The sequence below is a fragment of the Chamaea fasciata genome, unplaced genomic scaffold (genome assembly GCF_029207755.1).
Source record: "Chamaea fasciata isolate MVZ Bird 193981 ecotype frontalis unplaced genomic scaffold, bChaFas1.0.hap1 SCAF_16, whole genome shotgun sequence".
NCBI classification, from domain to species: Eukaryota; Metazoa; Chordata; class Aves; order Passeriformes; family Sylviidae; genus Chamaea; species Chamaea fasciata.
The window spans coordinates 14,553,047-14,571,451 of NW_027094101.1; the positions used below are offsets into that span (position 1 = coordinate 14,553,047).

The 18,405-nt window shown below is 46.2% G+C and overlaps 1 protein-coding gene across 1 annotated transcript in view; it reads left to right on the forward strand.

Moving 5' to 3' along the window:
* Positions 1 to 18,405, forward strand: part of DNAAF8 (dynein axonemal assembly factor 8) — an 88,135-nt gene that overhangs the window by 49,759 nt on the left and 19,971 nt on the right. Inside the window, exons 17-24 of the mRNA XM_066198407.1 lie at positions 1,407 to 1,561; positions 2,820 to 2,964; positions 6,154 to 6,282; positions 7,811 to 8,005; positions 9,233 to 9,559; positions 11,220 to 11,288; positions 12,743 to 12,796; positions 14,719 to 14,888. Of these exons, the coding sequence (XP_066054504.1) occupies positions 1,407 to 1,561; positions 2,820 to 2,964; positions 6,154 to 6,282; positions 7,811 to 8,005; positions 9,233 to 9,559; positions 11,220 to 11,288; positions 12,743 to 12,796; positions 14,719 to 14,888 (1,244 nt within the window). The remainder of the gene's footprint in view (positions 1 to 1,406; positions 1,562 to 2,819; positions 2,965 to 6,153; positions 6,283 to 7,810; positions 8,006 to 9,232; positions 9,560 to 11,219; positions 11,289 to 12,742; positions 12,797 to 14,718; positions 14,889 to 18,405) is intronic.

The window sequence follows — 18,405 nt, forward strand, 5'->3', positions numbered from 1 at the left end:
CCATATCATGAATATCCCTAAAAGCCAGTGTTAATGCCATAAAGCCAAACAGATTTTAGGCAAAGAACCACCCTGCCTGTCCCATCTTTTGTGATAAATCCAAGGTTCCCCTTGTTGTGGTGCTGTTGCTTTGAACTACCAGGCTGAGCCTTGGCAGGACAGATATCCATATCACAAAGTCTAGAATAAAAAGAAATGTTTAGTGTCCTACCCTCAGAATCAGTTGAGACACAAGGAAAAATCCTCCAATCTCACTAAATCTGTTGGTTAAAGTTATGAGAAATTACTGAGGTAGTGTAGAGGAAGCCCGTGTAGAAGTGGTACTGAGGATTTGTCTTCAGAGCTCACTCTTGGCAGCTTATGGAGCTCTGAATATACATTGTGAGGGATAAAAAAGCTGTGTTAGGACTGAGAAAGTGTAATAACGGAGGTCATGGTGAAAACAGAGCTCAGGCAGATCAGAGGCTTCAGGGAAAAGTCTTGAGCTTGTCTCACAGTGCTTAAGGTGTGGGGGCTGCTCAGGAGGCCTTGGAGGCTCTTTCTCCTGAGCTTGCTCAAGGTTGGCAGTGAGCCTGGGATTCAACTTGGAAAACAGGAGTCTAAAAACCCAAGGTTCTGACCCGAGGTAAATTCCAGTTTTGTCTACAATCTTATGTACTGGTCTGAGGGATTCAGAAAGAGCTTGAGCAGCCAGACCTGCTGGAAGGGGATCAGGCAGCACAAGGCAGGCTGGCACCATTACCATGATGTCCAAGGAACCTGTGAAGGTTCCAAAGGGTACCAGAGGGTACCAAACCAAAGGTGAGATCACAGGTGGTCCAGAGTTTCAGGAGCTTGTGCCACAGTACAGGTCTGGGATGATGGTTAAAGGCAGGAACAAGGGAGGGACAACAGAAAGCAAGAAGAGGGTGCTGAGCAGGGTTGTTGAGACCAGTAACAGCAGAGAGGAAAGGCCAGATCTGCTTCATGCTCTTTGGAGTGGACAAATTGATCAAGAACAAGCTCTTGTTGCCCTGTTTGGTTCCTCAGAGGGTGGTCAGGCCTCCGAGGTCTCGGTCCTGCCCTCAGTGCTGGGGGCTGCACAGGGACAGCTCCCACAGCCCGGCCAGCACCGACACACTGCGTGTGAGCAGCTCCCACACCTGGGGACACAGACTACCTCATCTCATCTGATGATTCATAAAGATATTACTGATGATGCCATAAGCTTTCCCACTCTGGGCTGGCCTTGGATTGCAGTCATGATGAGCTGGATGCAGCAAACAAACCGTAAAACACAGGGTCACTGCCCGGGATGCAGCTGTGTGCTTCAAGGTGGAGGCAGCTGCTGTGTGAGCTGCCTTGCATTGATACCACAGCTTCTGTGGCAATAATATGCTGTTTTTCTTGCCCTCTCTTTGATCTAGGGGACGTCATTCTGCTGGTGTCACCTGTGGTACCTCCACGTGCCTATGGGGCTGTGCTTTCGGCCTGTGCCCACCGGGGCTTTGTGCTGCAAGGACTGCGGCAGCTGCAGCTCTCAGCACAGCAAGGCTTTGTGCTGGGCATGACAGCAGGACAGGTACTGTGCCCTTTGTGCCCTGGGTTACCCTCGTTCTGCAGCTAATCGTGCCAGCACTCCTCCAGTGAGTGCTTGAGGACACCCGTTCTCTCTTTTCCAGCTCTCCATGTTCCTGTGAGTGGTGCTCTTGCTGCTTTCAGGGCTGGCTTTTCCTCTAGTAGGAAAATCCCCCAAAGCCTTGGCCTCTCATGGGGAACAGGAGTGTAAATTCATCATCCTGCTCCTACTAAAACAGATGTGAATTTTGCCACTGATGTCAGAATAAGCAAGAGCTGGCAATAGCCCCATGAACCAAAATACTGATCTGCAAAGGTGGTTCAGGAGCAGAGTCTTCACTAACAGACTGATATTTCATGATGTACTTCACAGTCCCTCTGGGCCCTTCAGCATGAAGTCCCCTACCTCAGTGCATTCCAGATGGGTTTCAAAAAGAGCTTTCAAAAATGATTTTTTTTCCTTTGAAGCTCTGCCTAACACGGTGATAGGTTTGAGGTAAAGTGCACTTGGCATTTTGACAAGTCAGCCTAAGGAAACAGCAATAATCACAAATGCAAGGTTGCAGTCAAATTTAACATATGCAAGGAGTCCAGTGCTGCACTTCTTACATTATAAATCCTGCAGGAATCATATGGCACCTTCTCTCACAAAGGAGTGGACCCCACACTTCATCATGCTGAGGGTTCTTTGCTATGTCAGTCAGGAAATGCATAATTTTGCAAATCAAACTCTACAAATCCCCTCTTTTCTGCTTGTTCTTCTGTGATCAATCTAAGGAATAACAATGTCTCTGCCCATAATATTTTGTAGAATGAACACGACGTATTTATGGAATACTACAGCCCAAATAGTCAGCTATTTGGAGCATGCTGCTCAGTGACCATTAAGGAGTTAACAGCAGCAACCCTTACTCCAATGTGCTGTTTGGAGCTAAAATTTCTGAAAATCAGCCCTTCATTTGGGACCCCAGATAATCTTTGAGTGACTTAGGATGGTACCACCTATCAGTTGCAATTGCTGTGCTTCTAGCCCAGCCCAGCCCAGCTGCAGGGCAGAATGATTTTGTGTTAAGCCTCTTCCCTGAGTTCAAATTAAGTTTCTCTGTCTCAGGGAAAGATGACGCAGAACACCCAGATATTGGAGTTCCTGTGGCTCAGGGGTGAGCTGTATCTTGTTATGCCATTGTAATTTATCTATCTGCTTGAGCCCTATAGTAATTACATCTGGATTTAGCAGTCTAATCTGCCCCTCATGATTTCAGATTGCTGTCTTTTGCCCTGGCAAGAGCTCAAGCTCACCTGCTGGTCCTGCAGGAGGAGAAGTCCCTGCTGGATCCCGCAGTCACTGCCTGGTGCTGCTGCTGAGGAAGGAGAATGCCAGGCATCACATCCCTGCCTTGGTGACAGGTAATGCTTGCCCTGCCCAGCAGCCTGGGCGGGAGGGAGGGTTTGCATTTCAGTGTGTGTGAGTTCCACATTAGCAGTCCAACCACAGCTGTACAGTGCAGGGAATATTTATTGGGAGTATCAAGGCCTGCTCATGTTGCTGTAGGAATCTCCAGACCAACGTGTGAATCAGTCACTACTACACATCCAACAGAACTGCCTGACCTTTACCAGTTGTTTGATCTTTAGCTCTGGAGTCCTCTTGAACTTAGAATCACCAAGTAGTTCCTCATGGAAGGGGCCTCAGAAGGCCTCTCACCTAACACCCTGCTCAGCAGAGCATCAGCAATGAATTCCCTCAGGATGCTCGGGGCTTTTTTTCTGTCAGGTCTTGAAAATCTGCAAGGACAGATTCTCCTGCTTCCCTGGGCCTTTGTTCCATCATTATGGGAAATGTTTTTCCTTTATGTGAAGTTGTAACCTTCTGTTGGGATTTGTGAGCCTTGTCCCTGGACAGTTCAAAGCTGGGTCTGACTTTGGCATCTCACACCCAACACATGGAGGTGTTGTTTGGGCTGTCCAGGGCCAGAAGTTGGACTTCAAGGATCCTTGTGGGTCCCTCCCAGCTCAGGACTTGCTGGGATTTTATGGCCTCAATCACTTCCTCTCAGAAACTCTTTTTGCCCACAGAGGTAGGGTAGCCAAAATACAGCTGTGCCACTGAGCCTGAGGGCAGCTTCTGATCCTATCAACCTCAGCTCTGAGTCCTCCATTCTTGTGACTTCCACAAAGCATCCCAAAGGGAACTCATTTTGTGCATAGGGACTGCCAAAACCCAGCCAAGTCGCTTTCTTAAATCTTCTTACTTGAGTTTCTGTTTTCTTAAGGATCAGTTGACATCGACCTCAAGTGGGGAAGATCAGAGGCAAGAGCAGTGGTCAGGAGGGAGCAGAAATCCTGCCCTGCTTGGCTTTTCCCAAGAAGGGGTCACTGTGGGTGACTCTTCCATTAACACCATCCCGCACAGCCCATGAGGGAGACATTCATCCACAGCCCAGTTGCTTCCTTTATTTTATCCACAATAGGAAAGAACATTTAGAGGTTTGAGGAGGGGTGAAACAATGACAATTCAAATAGTCCTGGGCTTTTTCTCCTGAGACTATCACAGAATGTTCTGCAAACATGTGCAGACACAGAGGATTAATCATGGCACAGTAATTACAGCCCCATGTCACCTGCTGCCTCTGCACCCAGAGAAAGTTGCTCATTAAAAAGTGCAGTTTCTGCTGCTTCCCTCAGTGCCACAGATGATGCTTTGTGTTCATGTTTTTCATGGGGAAATTTCCACTAGAAATATATAGGTGGGGCTAGAACAAAGGGTTATCTGGAAAGGTAAAATATTTTCCCTCGTGCTAGAGAACTCAGGGTTTTTCCCTTTGTTTGTGACAGATTTTATAAATGCCTCTTTCCCTGTGTTCTGTGCTATTTTCATCAGTCCTGTACTGCCGAAAGACACCTTATTCCATATTCCAGAGCCTTGGAGAGAGGAAGCTGATGTTCTTTCCACACCAGCTTTGGTTTGGCCTCTGGGAAGCACAGGATGGCACTAAGATTGGAGTAGGGTAAATACCTCACAGGGAAGTTTTGCATTGGTAATCAATATGAAAAGCAGTTGCACCTTCAAGGTCTGAATGCTGTTCAATTTTCAAAGCAAGTGAAAATTCGACAATTACTCCTGAAACAGAGCAGATAAATAGATGGGTAAGGATCTCTGTCCTGAGGTTCAAACACCACACATTTTTGTCCAAGATTTACTTTCTGCCGTGCCCTGGGTTTGAATACACAACAGGCAATACCACTGGGACAGTGATGGCCCATTTTTGGTGCCTCACGCCTTTTGAATTTTGAGAAGCAGGTGATTGTCAGTGGTAGATTTGACATCCAAGCTTTGCCATCAGCCTCTAGCACCAATAATCCATTTCCCATGCTCCACTACAGTGAATTTTTGACAGGCTTGTTCGGTAGGAAGCAATCAAATGTGTACCAAGTAATTTAAAAAATAACAAGCCTTTAAAACTGTGGCCTGAAACATTATTACAGAAGGCTGAACTAATTGTTGTGGAAATGTACTGTATGCTACACCTTAATGCACTGCCTGTGCACAGCCCAGCTCTTTGGAGGGAGAATGGGAGCCGAGAGATTGTGGCTTTAAGCACTTAGTGTCTGTAAAAGTGCTGTGGAATGGGATATTTTCCAGGCTGGAAATCACAGGAGCAGAACATGATGTCTCTGTTCAGGTCTGTCACCCCAGCAATACGTCCCTGCCCACGAGGGCCCTGTGGGATGCAGGGCTTTGGCCTCATGCCTGGAAGTGTGAGACACCTTGAGGGCCTCCACGTGAGCACTGGGCTCAGATTTGGGACTCTTCCTAGTGGACACCACCTTATTGAAGATATTTATTCTAATCCAGGAGCTCTGTGGCAGCATCTGTGCACTTGTTCCAGTTTCAGTTCCCAGCAGGAGATAGAAGGGGATAGAAACAACTGGGTGCTTGTTGCTGTGACCTCGTGTTTGGGGGATGAGACACACTCTTGTTCATGTAGTGAAAAAGGGTCTCGGTTTATTTACACATTTTATTTATATAGAGTTTTACAAACATATCGTGCCTACTTTTAATTGGTTAGTAACAAGCTGTTACCTGTAAGGGTTGGAGAGTTCACCAGAAGTGTTTACGTGCTGGCAAGTGTCTGGTTTTAGGCATTGTTTGCATTTTTTCTCTTTGACGGTTTGGAATAGTTTACACAGGTGCAAGTTAACTGTCCCGGCCTTAGGACTTGTCTCATGAGAACAGGCTGTTTTCCACCGTTACAGGATTCCATTTTCAGGAAAGCTTGACAGATTTCTCACGAGTACAGTTGAATCAAGGTAGAATTCAGTCTGTGAGGTTTTTACAGGCCTGCTGGTTAGCCACCACAGGTGCTGCTGAAAAAGCCAGAGAAAGCTGTGGGCCAGACTCAGTTTTCAACAGCTCCTTGGCCTTTTTACGTGGTCCGTGTGATTTTGGGCAGCGGAGATGGTTCCGTTGCGTTTGGTGTCTCAGGTCTGAAAGGGAGCTGTGACCAGTGACTCAAACATTTGCTAACAGAGTGTTTTGATGTCAGGCTGAGCAGAGCTCTGCATTCCTCACATTTCCTGCTGTTCTGAGCACAGGGCTGATGGATGAGCTGGCAGAGACAGGCCTTGGCAGCGGGCACAGCATCCCCCCTGCAGCTGCTGGAGAGGAGCCGTCCCTCTGCTTCCACGGGGCTCCGTACGCCGAGGACGTGCTGCAGAGCCTGGGTAGGTCAGGGCTGGGGAACTGCTCTGGCCTGGCTTGCACAGGATCAGACACCCAGGGGTTCTTTGGGTTGGGAGGGATCTCAAAGCTCATCTCATTCCACCCCCTGCCATGGGCAGGGACACCTGCCACTATCCCAGGCTGCTCCAAGTCCCATCCAGTCTGGCCTTGGACACTTGAAGAGATGGAGTAGCTACATTAACAATAAAACCATTAGGAATACGCTTTTTGCCTGTAGTATCTCATTCAGTGTTCTGCTGCCAGTCAATCACAATAACTCTCATGGAAGAATCCATGGAAATCAAAATGAAAATACCTTTTTAAAGTAAGTTAAAAGATACCTGCAAAAAGAAATTATTGAAACATGACACAGTAACATGCAATTAAGCCTTAATTAAGATAATTAAAAGATTAATAGCCAATCAATACATATTTATTGCCACAGTTTCAAGAGAAGTCAAAATATTAAAATGAAGCAAATTAATGGTTGTGTGTAAGACTGGAATGTGCTGAAGTGATAAATGCTGGCAGCTATAGTTCTGTAGGCACAGAAAAGGCACTTTCCAATTCCATTTTACTCAGATGTTCTAAATTTCAGTTTGTACAGTTGTATTCACTTTGGTAACTTGTTCATTCAAAGCTGGGAGACTGATAGGATTTCAAACAGCAAGGAAATGGGTTTTCTGTTCTTAATCTATGACTCACATGCGTGAGTCTTAAACCTCCTAGTTCTGTACACTTGGAGTAAAAAAAATCTGATGTTTATTTTACTAACTACAGGTTGAGGAGTTTTACGTGTTCAGCAAGTTAATTTAGTTTAATTTATTTTAATTTTTTTGAGAATTTGGATGCCAGGACTTTAAGTTAAAATATATTGCTCTCCAAAACCAAACTGACACTAAATCCTAAGGCAAAATGAAAATTAAATGCATGTCATTCGCCATTCTCTAGCATTATGAAATGTTATGATGTAGGAATTAGTAAGTAAATAAATGTTTATTGATACAATTGCTTAAAAAAATCATGTAGTGAATCATAATGGAACAAACAGGGATTTCTAATGGGCCAGGGATTCCCCAGGCTGTGCTGTTCCCAACAGGACTGTGGATATAGACACAGTGTTATGGCAGTCCCCAAATTAGCTCCCAATTGTGTGCCCTGCCATGTCCTAGAAAGCAAAATGAGGTATTGATTTAATGTGAAGTCAGTCATTAATTATCAACCCAAAACGGGTGCCTTAAATCATTTTGGTATAGATCTATCAACTCTGCCTAATGGTGTGAATAAGGATATCAAAATTACAAGGGAATGTATTTGCTTTACACTGCAAGATGTAATTCCAGGGAAGGACTGGGACTAATTAGAGGGAGTGTGCTGTGTTAATATTCCTCATTCAGGAAGCTTTTCCTGAGCTGCAGTGTGAGGAGACAGTGAAATGTCGATTGGGATTTATGCAATTCCTTCACAGCAAAGAGATTGAGATCTGTTTTCATGGGGTAACAGTTTTGTTTTGATGCTCTCCCTGGGCAGGAGGAAACCTCAGTGCGGTGCCAGAGCCCCGTCACATCCCTCTGGATTTTCTGTGCCACCGAGCTTACGCTGCTGAGCCCGGGATGGAGCAAGTGGTGATGCTGACAGTGGTGGGGATGCAGGCTCTGAAGAGTGCTGGAGAGCTCCTCCAGCACATCCTGCTGCCTGGCCTCAGGGATAAGTCTCAGAGTGCAGGTGATCCCAGTTCTGGGGCGGGGCTGGAGACCTTGGGCAGGAAAGTTTATCCTGGGTAGCTCTTTTTAGAATAGCAGGAACATCATGGAAAATGTGGTTGAAGGGGCCTCAGGAAGAATGGGTTTCTTTGTTATCCCCCTAAAGAGCTGAAGAATTTATCTTGGTTTGTTACGAGCAATCGCAAACAGCTCAGGTGGGCATAATTTGCTTCAGAGAACATCAAATGAGTTCCGAGTAGTGCTTGGGCTTGCAGAGCTTTTATGTAACGCAGAGCATTGCGTCCCTCCCTGAGCACTGGGGGGTAAGGCTGGGCTGGAACCAGGACAGGAATTTGGGAGTCCCAAGCTCTGTTCTGTCCAGTGACAGCCTTGTTGAGCAGAACCAAGGCACTTCACAGCCTCACGCTCCGGTTCCCCCGCGGGAGGAGCAGCGATGCCATCCCCATACTGGGTGCTCACATATGCATGAAAAGGGCTGTCAAGGACAGGGAGTTTATATAATTTCATGTGCAGGTGGCACTGAAGTGTGATAACACAGGAGGTGTAGGCACAAAGGGCACAAGTCTGCCCATCTTACACTCTGTTGGATCTGCCTCTCCCAAAACTATGTTGAAATACGACTTGAAATTCTATGATGTTCTGTATCCGAGATCTGAGCCAACAGAAACTTCCAGCACTCATGGATTGAGCTCTAAATACCTTCCTACATAGTCAGAAGACAACTTTACAAACCCAACAACACTGAAACTGCTTGAGAGACAAGTCAGCATTCTGATGTAGTTTGTTACTATGATGAGCATTGCTTAAAGTGTTATGAGAGGCGCTAAAGGATCATAATTATGGATTAAGCTGTGCCAAGCCACATTGTTATCACTGTACTCTCAGTGATTCCCTTTCAACTCTCCTCCATTAGCTGTGCTCTCTAATCAAATCATGGCACTTGCTCCCTGTGGCTCCCTGTTGATTTCCCAGATAGCCCTTTTTTTGTTCTTCCTTGTAATAGCATTTCTTAGAATTTGCCTCTCGTGGGTTTTCCCAGTATATTCCTATATTTTCACTACAGTCCATTCTGGATGAAACAGAAGTCAAAACAGCATTGGAACTTGTGCATGGAAAAAAATCAATGTGAAATAAAATGTTTGTGGCCAAAAGAAAGCACAGCTTCTGTGGAACACTGCTTCTATGGAAGCTGCTGTCTGGTGCTAAAAACATTTTTCTTGACTTGCAGCAGAGCCTGGTTCAGGATTTGAGCTCCTGGGCCTGAAGTGGCTGCCCCATCTGACTCGGAGTCAGGCCAGGGAAATAACCCCTTTTGAGGCTGGCGACACTGACTGGCAGAGGAGCCTGGACACGCTGATGTCCAGTCCTGTCCTGGTGTGCGCGCTCCGCGGCGTCGACGCCTTCCAAGCCCTGGGAGCTGCCCTGGAGGGATGGGCACAGGGCAGGGACAGGCTCAGCACCGGGGACAGCCTCCCACAGGCCCTAATGGCCTTGACCCCAGAGGTGACCTTCAGACAAGCCATCCTCTTCTTCACTGAGGCAGATTTGGTGACTGGTAAGGCACGTTTTTCCTGCTTGTATTATCCTCAGCTCTGGGGAGTGTGGGAATTGACTGAACTTGGAGAAAGGAATCCAGTGCTGGGGGTCTTCTCAGGCACAGAAAAATGTAATAATGTGGGGTAAATTCTGTGCTTGGCTGAGTTAAGATGAAGATGAAACCAGCAGGAGCCAGCTGAGCTCATCTACAAGGTGGCCTATTTAATTAATGTGGCTGTGCTTGGCCTGGTGCCCTTTCTGATGATCTTGAGGTACTCCATAAGTACTAATTAGATATCAGAGCAATTGGCAGGATCACTAAATAATACCATGCATTTTAAACCCTCTCTATAAGAGAAACTGAAGAACAGAGCCCAAGAGCTCTCCCACCTACATGTAGGCCCCTAATTGTGGTGCCAGACTTTCAGCTTGCTGCCTCAGCCTTGCCCTGTGCTCAGGGAGATGAAGGTGTGACCAATCTGTAAGAGCCGAACAAAACAGATTTCTTGAGAATTTCTTTTTATCCTGGAGGCGAATGAAGAGAGGAATGGAGACCTTTGCTGTCAAAAGCTTCTCAGAGTTCAGTGATGTGTGCCAGCATCGATCTTTCAGCACAGTAAATTTGATAGTTTCCTCCTGTAGCAGGAACTGTATAGCCATGCCCCTTAAAACTAAATCACTGTGCAGACTGTGGGGTTATTGATAGTGGATGGTTTACAGCAGCAGACTACAAGCTCGCACTGTTTTCTTTTAATGTGAAATATTCAGAGAAGAATTGGGGCTGCCTGACTCCTCACACCCAGAGAGAAACAGTTCTGAGCCCTGACAGTTTCTGGCAGGGAGTTGGAACAAGATGGTCCCTTCCAACCCAAGCCATTGTGAGATTTTATGATTACTCAGAAGCAGAGAGAAATCAAAGATTGTGGTAACACCATGTATCAGCTGAGGGAGAGTGATGCAGTCCCATAAGTGCATTCGTGCTTTGAATTTACAGCCCTTCCTTTATCTTTCTTTGGGGAAGAAAAGTCCTTTGTCATCAACACAAACTTAGACACTTGTGTCAAATCCACTGTGCCTGTGTAGTGTGCAGTAACAAATTTGCTTTGCTGAATACCAGGAAGAAAGATTTGTCTGGGAAAAGATCCTGGGCTTAGGCTCACAGCAAGTTTGATTTGTCAGTGAACTATGTGGGTGTTCTCTGTGAGACTGGTGAGCAGGAAGAGGAGCCTTCAGAAGAGAAGGTATCAGACATCCCAAAGTGGTGTCTAAAACTGTAAAGGGTTCATGCACTGCAGCCCTTAATTAAAGTTATCTTGAGACGGGAAGGTGGGATAAGAGGAAAGCAGAGCTGTGAGCTCAGTTTATTGAGGAAGGTTGTAATGGCAGTGCCAGCCTTTTGCAACAAAGTCACTGTGAGGGACAAAGGAGGACAGCTGAGGCACCACTTCAGCATCCTGCACTATCTTGTATAAGGTAATTCCATTTTTTCCTTGTGTTTTTATTGTTGTGGGAGGAATGGAGAGGCCTCCATGCTCAAGAACAGCTTTTCCGTATTTTGTAGCAAGTTGAACATCTGCCCTGCTAAATGACATTACCTTTGTCACACTCCAGCCCCAGACAGTGAAGGTTTCCCATCTGTGAATCCATAAAAATACCCGTCCTTCCTTTTCCAGATGCAGAACACAGCCCTGCTGTGAAATACCTGCCACCACCTGGCAGGAGCTTCAGGACTGAAGGGAAGACCACAGGTAAGCACCAGTTGCCTCTTGAAAAAAAAAAAAAACAACAACAAAAACCAAACAAAAAAACCCCAACTTATTTTAGACTCTTAAATAGATTGAAAAAACCTGTGTGTCCTCTGTCAGAGCCATAGCAATGGGATTAGTAAACCTTTGGTTAGACATCCTAATCCCAGTCAAGTGGGAAGGAAAGGCCAGCTGGGTCCAGCTGCTGCTGGAGGAAGGTGAGAGCATTGTCGCATCATTTCTCCTCCACAGTCCTGAGAACAACCTGCTGAGGGATGGTGTGGAAAGTCAGCTGGAAAAGTAATTAATGCCAGCTCTTTAGTAGCCTTTTTCAGGTGTATATCCCAGAAATGACAATTTTCATGATGGTTTAGAGAGGTGAAATCAGAGCAGAAGGTGCATTTCCTGTGTCTCAGATAGGATGTCTCTGTCATCTACATCCAGTGCTGCCCAAGTCACCATGGGATTCATAGATCCTGAAAGTCCTTTCAGATTACCCCAGCACCAAGGAAAAAAGCTGGTACTGGGAGGATGAGCTAAAAAGTTATGAGACAAGGCAAGAACCTTAGGGCTGGTTCCACCTGCTATTTGTGCTCTTAATATTGCAACAAACATATGGAAAGAGAAAGAGGGCTCATTAGAAAAAAACCCACTTTGGCTAAATACCTTCCAGATACATAACTCTGGAACATAGATAGACATGGATTTTGGGCAGTTTTTTCTTATCTACCTTGCATGTCACAGTGGCTAAACTTGCCAGTCACTGAAAAGGGAAGTCTTTTATCAATCTGATGCAGGATTCCCCTCACTGTGCCCTAGATCTGGATAACTTCTCAATTCTCGTGTGCCTGAAGTGCCTTAATTTTCCTCATCTCCAGGCCACTGCAGGTTTTACATTAGACTGGAGGGAACATTTGTCTATTGGCTTTTGTCCTGAGTTCTGATTCCCCAGACTCCTTTCATCCTGCTCTGCCCTCCTGAAACATCACTGGAGCAGCCACTCCTGGCTGGTTGGGGAATGCCGGGGAAGTTTTATCAGCAGCACTCAGGATCCACTGCACTTTGTTTCTGAGAGAACATGAAACAAAAGACCTGCGCTCTGGGAACACCAGAAACAGGGCAGCATCTGACTTGACTGTGGAGTATTAGGAGCACAGATAGGTTTAAAACCACTGTTAACCACTCCCTGAAATCCCAGGAAAGGTAACCAACGTGATTTAGGACTTGCAGTCCCAATCAGCTCCTGGGATCACCCCTGTGCTCCTGGGGTTACCAGAGAAGGAGGAAGTGTGACCCCTCCCAGGACATGTGAAATCAATCCATCCATGTCCCAGTGTAACACCCTAAAATATCAGTGTGTCACTCTCATATTGGCTGCTTTATGTAGAGATGAGAGCACAATTCTCAGATTGTCTCAGAACACACAAAACTCACTCCAATCTGCTTCTCTCCTTTAGTGGCTGAGAGCTGGTGGTGCCGAGCAGAATCCCTCTTTTCCTACCTGCAAGCAGGTGAGAGGAGAGCGAATGGAAACATGGGGTTTGACAAGGACTCGGTGGAACTAAATCATCTGGATGTACCAGCCCAAAATAAGCAAGAGGATTATCCCAACATTTTCCTTAGGCTGAAATCCAGGCAGTGATGCACTCTGAGCATGCCAGGAAATGTGGTAGCTGCTTGTCCTGAGTTCCCACTTATTTGAAGTCACACCTGTCTGAGCTATTATCTATAAATAGCATATCTAAGCATAAATAGCATAACTAAGCCCTATTTTCACAGGCTATGAAATCAAAACCTATGTAGTGACTTTTTTGGGAGGCAAAAAGGAAAGGATTGGGAAGAATGGATCTAAAAATATTACAAAGTAGAGAAACGTAATAAAGACCAGGAAAGGCTCTGAGCAGCCAGAACTGGAAATCAGGCAGGTTTGAGTATTGCCAAACAGGTACCTCTGGTAATTCATGATGAGCAGAGATTGTTCCATTGGCAATTAGTGGTATTTTCTCTAATTCTAGTTACTTAAAATCCCTGAGGAGAGAAAGCCAGCTCTGGGTGACAAGGTGTCTTTGACCAAACCAAGCTGGCAATCCTCCTCAAGTGTCTGAAGTCTCTAAATGTGCAGCAGGTAGTGACTCACACAGCAGAAGAATGAGAATATCTGCCCAAAACCATAGCAGATGGTGAGGAAAACATCTGGAGGCCCCTGAGTGCTTACATAACCCACACGGGTGAGTTTGCTGAGGTGGAGCCCAGCAGCCTCCTGCACTCCCAGGCTGTTGCTATGGAACCTTTCTGTTCAGAAATGATGTGAAGAAAACAGCACATCTGGGAACAGGAAGGCTCCCTGCAGCACAAGGGTTAAGTTTCCATATCAAGTGGGGAGGAAGTAATCTTGGTTTTTATTTTTGATCCTGTGTTTCTGTGCCATGTCCTGCTTGTCACCTGGAAATACCAGCATTAAGTTCCAGGTTGATGCTTTGCTGCATTGAGATCTGTGTAATTAGTACTGGGGTGTACAGGAAACATAAAATGACATTTTTTGTACCCAAACAGATCAGCTTGGATCAGTTTTAGCAGCCTGTAGGATGTTCCCTTGTGCTCATGCTGATTGATGTGGTGCAGCACCAGCAGTTCCTGGGCCTCACAGACTGGTTCTGACCCTGCACTTGCCAATAAATCTCCAAAAGATGTTATAAGGATAAAATATTAACTGTACTCTTAGTAGCAAGTACTTTAGCAAGACTAAAAATTTGAAAATGCTGTTATTTAAAAACGGAATTTAGTATTTTCTGCCTTTAAATCCATTTTTATCAGACAGCAAAGCTTTCTTGGTCTGGTTTGTTTTCTGCTCCTCAGTGCTGCACCTTCCTGGCAGCTCTGCTGGGAAAGATGTGTCAGAAGCAGAAAGTTTTTTCTGGAATGTCAAATTTGGTAAAGACAATTCAGTTAATTATTGGTTTATGACATTAATTGGGTCCTGTCAGGGTTTTTAGTGCCTCTCTGAAACAGAGCTTTAAAATATACAGAACACCAGAGTAAGGTAATAGCTGCTCCAGGATTACATCACATAATCACCACCGTTCACATGAAAAATGTAAAAGGGAATATTTTATCTCTCTTAAAACATTAATCTGTAATATAAAGGTTTGAGTCTTATCCGACAGAGCTGCCACAAAGACTCTGTGGACCTGGAGCAGATTTCCTTGATGGAGAAACCTCCAAGCTTAAATGGTTCCAGTTACAATTTTAATTTGAAGACCCAACAAAGCTAACCCAAATAAATAAATGATCCTCTTTGCCCAGGGTTTTTATGGAGTTGTTTTGTTGGTATTTTTGTGAACTTCCTGCCAGGTTTCCGCTGACCCCCATCCCCAGCTGCGTGCCCAGGGTAGTAAACAAAACCCGCTGTGTTTCACTGAGCGCTTTGTTCCAGGGGCACAGGTTCTCTGCACGGTGCTGCTCATCAAACCCGGTGTCTGGAGCCGCAGGCTGCCCAGGATCCTCCGGGATCTACACCTGGAAAAATTCAGCGTGGTCGGGATGAAACACCTGGAGCTGGCAGCGGCCGCTGCCTCCGCACTCGTGCCCTGCGAGGTGCAGCAGGTCGGTGAAGGGAGTGGCAGCTTTGTGGGACCGGTGGAGGGGGGAAAGGGATGAGCTGCAGATAATCCATTCCCGAAGAGCCCAGCAATTCCCACCCGGGATTTCGGAGCTGTTGCTGGGAGCGAGCTATATGGAACAATCAGATCTGTACCTTATCAGCACAAAGAGAGCTGACGTGCTGAGGGCTTCTTTTATCACATGCCATAAAGACAGCCCTGGTTTCTCCCAAACGAAACTGGGGAGGATAAGGGCAATACAGACCTCGCAGGAATCTGTTCAGTTCTGCCTCTTTCCCTGCCAAACAGGTGTCCTCTGCTCCTTCCCCCAGGTCATTCCAGGTAGGGCACATCCAGGGAGCACGTGTGCCTGGGTTTATTCCATGTGGTTAAACTGGGAAAGCCTCCTGTCCTGTCAGGGAATGCACATCCCTGGGCTGCTGTTGCCTGAGATTACATTGCAGACACAGCTGAACCCGGGGAGCCAGTCTGTAAAAATCACCTGCCAGGAGTGGAAGTTGTCCTTGCTCATGTCTAATAGGCAATAAAAAGGGTTCTTAAATCTTAGGGCATTGTGGGGTTGATTAGCTAAAAATAGATGTTTGTTTCTGCTCTTTCATGGCATCAGAAACCTTTTCTTTCCTGAGCCTGGTGTACCCTGAGTGTTAGGATGCTGTGAAAGCCACGGAACTGAACTCTGGGCATTTGAGAGGAGCTGGAAATTTTTTTTTTTTTTACTTCCCTTGGGGAAAAACAGTCTGTGTTATTTGATTGCTTTCCTGAAGACATTTAGCCACTTGACTTTATAAAAACCGAACATTTATAATTGATACTGCACTTGGGTTAAGTTTGGAAAGTTTATAACATTGTCTCCTACAAATTCTTCTAGAGACTTCCAGAAGAAAAGAGGCACATGCCAAGGCAGTGCTCCGGAACAATTAATACCTTCTGCATGGTAGCTATGAGCACAGACATCTGAGTTTTAAATATTTACACTGGCCATTAGGGTTGATGGAGATGTGCTTCCCAATGTTATTTAATCACAGAGCTAAATACAAAATGCCTTTTTGATCGTCTGAAACAGAAAGCATCTTAAAACCCCCAAATATCCTCAGGAAGCAATGCAGATGCATGTGGGGTAAATGTGAGGAGAGGTTGTTTCCTGAAAATTTCCTTGGTTTTGGCGTTCTCCAACACACCAGAGCAGCTGTTGAGCATTGATTCAGTTGCCTTGAAAAGCTGGTGACTAATGAGTATAAAAATTACAGACTGTTGGGGTTTTGTTCATGAGGGGAAAAGCAGGGTTTGAAAGTGAGGAAGGAAAGAGAACAGTCCGCCTTTGGTGAGGGGGAGCAGACAGTGGGAAATGCTTTCTGCTGGCCAGGGGCTCCTGCTCCTTTTCAGAGCAGCAGGACTGGTTCTCACTGGGGAGGGCTGGGAAAGGCTGAGCTCCCAAGATAAGTAGGGAGATTTTGAAAAAGCCTCAGCAGGCTCCAAGGACAGGGTTATTTGGAAAATCCGGTGGGTAAGTGGCTCAATGGCAGCCGTGAGGACAGGGCTGTTTTTCCCAGCTAAATTGCATGTACAGCTTTTGGATGGGAGGAATATTCATGACGGATCTACTCCTCAGCCTGTGGCACGATGGGATGCAGTGGCTGCCAATATGGGGGAGAATTGCTGGCGTTTAGCAGGTCACAGAATCCCAGCCGGGATAATCCCAGTTGGGTTTGGAAGTGACCGTTGGAGATCATCCAGTGCCACCCCCGTGCCAGGGCAGGGTCACCTGGAGCAGGTGACACAGGGATATATCCAGGTGGGTTTGGGATGTCTCCAGAGAGGGAGACTCCACACCCTCCCTGGGCAGCTGTTCCACAGCTCTGCCCCCCTCCATGGATGGAAGTTCTTCCTCAGGTGGAGGTGGAATTTCTTGTGGTTTAGTTTCTGACCATTACTGCTCGTCCTGTCACTGGGCACTGGTGGAAAGAGCCTGGCACCATCCCCTGACACCCTTGGAGATACTTACATGGATTGAAGAGATCCATGATGAAATGTCCTGTTGAAGAGGATGGAGCCAGTGTGTCTGTCCCTTCTAGAAGTTCTGTCTAGGGCTTCTTCTCACTTTACCCAAAGCATGCTCCAAATCCATCTCTAGAGAACCCCCAAGCACTGGGATGTGCTGGTTTGTTGTGTGTACTCAGCACTTGAGAGCAAATCTGGATTTATTCACTGCAAGCAAGACAACCTCACATCTCCTTTTCCTTTCTAATGTATTATTTACGTGCACTTGACAAATATCCTTGGCAGCACGAGCTCAGCTCCGTGATTGCTTTTCCAACTGCAATAGTCCCCCCGAGCTCGGAGCGGCGTGTGGCCTTTGGAGCCCCAGAAAACACAACTGCTCTGCTCCTGGCTGAGGTTATCGAATCACAGGAGCCATAACAAGATGTTTTATCTGCAGTTTAATAATGATTGTAAAAAATAAAGGTCATGTAAATAGAGTTTATGTTGTCTCCCCAGCTTTCAGTATGACCTGGTGGTGTTCAACCTGATCCCAGGGGGATTCTGCCCAGGGAGTCTGGATCTCCCTTCACTGCTTATCCAGCAGATCCAGCCCTGTGCAGATTGGTAGTTTGGGCTTTATTTTTCCAGTGGGGCCTGATCATGCTGCGGAGGATTACCTGATGTGATTGCCTGCAGTAGCAGGTCACTGGACTCAATAACTCCACGATTCCCTCCAGCCCCATCTTGTGATTCCGGCGGTAAAAGCAGCCGGATAATTCGGCTGCTCTTTAATCCCGTTAGTCCTCCCAAGCCAGCTCACAGCTGGAACTTCCTCTCAATGCAATTGCTCCCTTAATTCCAGGCAGCTGCACAGGGGCAGCTCCAGCACAGCTGCTCAGGACCCACAAGGGCAGGGTGGCAGGATGGGAATGGAGGGAATGAAGGGCTGGCAGAGCCTGGAGTGGGTGTGAGGAGTGAGAGGAGCTGCCAGAAGCTCCCTGACACCATCAGGAGCAATTAGAAACAGCATCATCCTCAACCCCAAGTCCGTGGATTTGCTGGGGAACAACCAAAAGACAGAGGAGTTTTGTTATTTAGATCTGAAATCACTGGTTAGAAGCCCTGGAACAAAATACTTTCATTTATTCCGGTCTGTTTAACAGAAACGGAATGTTTTCTTTGCAGCTGTTTCCAACCTGGATGAATATTGATATGTTTTATCAGTCCTTTTGAAAGCTGTCATGAAAAACGTCACTGGTTTTTCATTGCCCAAAGAGAAAACCCATAGAAAAGTGGATTAAATCCATTTTTTTTAACTAACAAAAATTTTCAAGCAGGAAGGGATTATTTTTGTATTATACAGAACTGAATGAATGTCACCATTTCTCAGTACACTGTGACAAGCTGAAATTCTTCATCCTCATGCAAGCAGAGCTCTTGTCACCAGAGAGCCCCTGAGTGACAGCTGTGACCCTGTGCCCACCGGGCAGGAGCATTGACAAACACCACACTCAAGCCCT